This window comes from Eriocheir sinensis, chromosome 10, assembly GCF_024679095.1.
Source record: "Eriocheir sinensis breed Jianghai 21 chromosome 10, ASM2467909v1, whole genome shotgun sequence".
NCBI classification, from domain to species: domain Eukaryota; kingdom Metazoa; phylum Arthropoda; class Malacostraca; order Decapoda; family Varunidae; genus Eriocheir; species Eriocheir sinensis.
Window position 1 is genome coordinate 11,510,243 of NC_066518.1, and position 3,975 is coordinate 11,514,217.

Genomic DNA, 3,975 nt, shown 5'->3' on the forward strand with positions numbered 1-3,975 from the left:
TTTTTCTTGTGACCTCTTTTCTTTCTCTTTCCTCTCCCAATTTATCACCATTATCATTTTCTTGTTTTTGTTCATGTTTTTCATCGATAATGTCATCATCATCAATATAATAATTTCCACTGGTACTGGTCACACACTTAATCGAACACTCAACGGTCTTTTCACGTCGCAACGCCTGTCCATTTCGATCCTGAGAGTCCGTCTAATCCAAAAGTAGGTAGACAAAGGGTATGGGAGAGCAAATCGCCTGTAAGAGTTGGAGACAAGATACGAATAGGAGAGAAGAGAGGGAGGAAGGATAGGGAGAGAGTGAGTGTCGGAGGTAGACTTGGAGAGGGAGTATGGAGAGAAGGGTAAAGGAGTGTGAAAAGAGGTGAGCATCGAGCGACCAACCTCTCAGTCCACACAGCCATTAGGTAAAGTTGGATCCGTCCTTCGAGTTGGTCAGGATTTCGTGGTTGCTCTCCAGGAACATACACGTCGAGGCGGTCAATAGGTTATCGAAAGTGTCTTGTATCTGTAGTGTTCGTTTCAGCCACACCAGCCCAGGAACCACCAGTAAGATTTAACCTTTCCCAGCATCCACCAATCATAATTATGCAGTCTGAGTTGATGAGTGGGCGTGCCCTGCAGATCGGTCAAAGATAGGTGAAGGGATTAGTTTTTATTTAAGGAGAATAGAGTATACCTGTGTTTTCAAATTGGCGCGTTGTGGCTGGAGGTTCGTCTTTTTTTCGAGTATTTTTGTCCTGTCATTCACCAATCGTCTTTGTTGTGAGGCGACAAAATTCGACGCCGAGTGGGCTGTCACTTAATGCAATTTTAGCGCGAACACGCGCCTCCGCGACTCCACTGAAAGATTCTGTCGCCACTTCGAGGAATTTGAGTTCGAACGGAAAAAAGTGAAGCACCGCCACTTTTCGGGTGACTGCCGCCAGGGGTGACTTTTCATCAGCTCGATGGAGTAAAGCTGCGTTATCCTCGCTCGCTCCCATTGGGAACCGTTGATTTAAGGATATTTTTTTCTGGCGGTCAATGAGTCGAGGCCATCATCTGATGTTTGCTGCTGTTGAAAACTCTGCTCAACGTCCGACATGTTTTAGTCGTCGGTGCAAGTCCTGCACTTTGCAAATGAAGGCTGAGTCCGACAATGAAATGTCGTCGATGGTGAATTGATTCTCAGTCATGTCTTTAGTGATTTGCTAACAGTATCCGGCACTTTTTCTTTAGACACTCCTACGTTCTTATGTTCTTATGTTGTTAATTACGGAATGACCAAGGCTTCATTTGATAAATTGCTGCAAGTTCTAAGGTCTCACATCTCCAAACAAAACACACAGTTCAGGAGGGCAATATCTGCCGAGGAAAGACTGACAATTACACTAATTGAATAAACAAATCAACGTCAAACATGGTGGTCGACCGCGCGGTGGAACCGCCCAGTGTGACCACGTGCATTGAACTGTGTGTGTTGTGTCCTCACTCGCGGCGGGAAGCGACAGCGCGGCAGGGTGATTCTGCCGCAGCATGCTGCGGTGGTGGGCGGCTGCCGCGCAAAACCGCCTATAGTGTGACACTGTAGGCTGGTTTTAGAGCAGTTTCGCCGCTTATATATATATATATATATATATATATATATATATATATATATATATATATATATATATATATATATATATATATATATATATATATATATATATATATATATATATATATATATATATATATATATATATATATATATATATATATATATATATATATATATATATATATATATATATATATATATATATATATATATATATATATATATATATATATATATATATATATATATATATATATATATATATATATATATTTATTTATTTATTTATTTATTTATTTATTACGGCTGCAGTATTGAGGCGAGAGACATTATTTTACATGATCGTGTTGGAGGCAGGCCACGCGTGTTCTCCCTCCATCCTGTAGCCACAGTCTTCTGCATACAGTCTACTCTACAGTCTGTAGTGCATGTTAGCACGAGGGAAACTAGTGTGCTGAGGAAGGACAAGTATTCCTGTTCCGTGTTTTCCTGGAATACATTGCAGGTCAGCAACGGTTCTCAACCTGGGAACGGCTACACTCGGAGGTAAACGAGGCCGCTTTTCAAGAATAGTGTTTGAAGGAGGATATATGATGTAAAGTAATCAATATCTATTTTATTTATCTATCTATATAAATAGATAGATAGATTGATTGAGATATAGACTCTTGTAACTCCTGGCCTCCTCAGTACGACTATTTAACTCTGAAAGCTACTTGACAGAAGTCAGGAATTAAAGACGGACTCCCGGGAGTGATTAGAGTCCCTTCCTCCGCCAGACTTGTGTCACCATCAAATATCTGCTCATTACCTCGGCGCTGACTCTTAATAAAAAGTAAATTAGGGGACTGCGTCTCAAATTTCCTCTTTCGCGATCATCCGACGCTGTCCTCCACTTGTCAGACAACAACACCGTGATGGAAACAGACTTTTACCGTGATTTAATCCCGCGGAAAAGGGCCCTGAAAAGTTAACGTGTTCCCGTAGAAGAGCTTTCAAGACTACATGGTTGAGTTTTGCATGTCTGATTGAGCAGGGTACAATATGTCTGTTGTTCATAATAATATAATTAATTCAAAGATTATGTAAACTTTTCTCAGCCTATACCAATTGAGTAAGTACGTTCAGTGTGTAATGTAACTGGTAGGACGTAACAAATTACATTGAAGAGAACTCACCTCGTAAGCCTTGAGGACCGCGAGCACCTTTTTCGCCCCTGGTTCCGGGAATGCCTGTGGAGGGAGGAAAGAAAAGACTCAGACTCGGTTACAAATATTTTTTCCTACCTGACGCGGGGAATGTGTGTGTGATGTGGCCATCGAGGCTCTCTTTGTAATTTTACCAGCCTGACACTGAGACCATGGGCGACACGCGCACGCGCACACGCATCCCCCCCCACACACACACTATTGCTACTACTACTATATACTACTACTACTACTACTACTACTACTTCTACTACCACCACTCCCATTATAATAAAGTAGCACGCGGCGGGCAGCGTCCATAGACTCACCGTCAATGCCGTCCTTTCCGTCCCGTCCCGGCGAGCCATTGAAGCCCGACAGGCCGTCCATGCCCGGCGTCCCGTCCAGCCCATTGCGGCCCGGGATGCCGTCCAACCCAGGCTCTCCCGGCAGCCCGTCCCGCCCGTCCAGGCCCGGCACACCTGCAGGGAGGGGGGTAGTGTGCCTTTTAAATCACAACATGAAGGTTCAAATATAGTCACGTTTGAATACACACACACACACACACACACACACACACACACACACACACACACACACACACACACACACACACACACAGTGGTAATACCCTTATTGTATAGAAGGAAATGTTAAAAGAATTCGAATGTGTATATACATGTATAGTTTATATGTATGTATGTATGTATGCTGCACATTTATGGCGTAGCGCTACTATACTGTACCTGGTAAGCCGATCTCTCCCTTGGGGCCCCGTATGCCAGGGGGTCCCCGCTGCCCGGGGTCACCCTTGGCCCCCCTGCTTCCCTTTAGGCCGGGCAGCCCTATCTCGCCCCGCTCCCCATCTCGGCCGGGCCTCCCTGGCGCTCCATCGGGGCCAGTCTCGCCGGACGGTCCCGGGGGGCAGGACGCGTGGGTGCGGGTGCAGAACTCCTGGATAGCTTCGTACTGTGAGAGGAGGGGGGGGACAGATTGTTAGGCATCATCATCATAATCATTACACTCAGTAGCATAATTTATATCACCACTATCACCATCACCACCGCTACCACCACCACCACCACCACCGCCGCCACTAATTAACAGTCATCCTCCCCGGCATATACCCTGAAAAAAAATGTCACGTTACCGCAGACCCGCCCCACCTATTCCACGTATATAGGCACGCGCGGC

At 44.9% G+C, this 3,975-nt stretch overlaps 1 protein-coding gene across 1 annotated transcript in view; it reads right to left on the reverse strand.

Annotated features, from left to right (window-relative positions):
- Positions 1-3,774, reverse strand: part of LOC126996592 (uncharacterized) — a gene marked incomplete at its 5' end in the record, with an annotated part of 35,888 nt that extends 32,114 nt beyond the window's left edge. The window contains 3 exons of the mRNA XM_050857198.1: positions 2,773-2,826; positions 3,111-3,263; positions 3,528-3,774. Of these exons, the coding sequence (XP_050713155.1) occupies positions 2,773-2,826; positions 3,111-3,263; positions 3,528-3,774 (454 nt within the window). The remainder of the gene's footprint in view (positions 1-2,772; positions 2,827-3,110; positions 3,264-3,527) is intronic.
- Between the last annotated feature and the right edge of the window lie 201 nt (positions 3,775-3,975).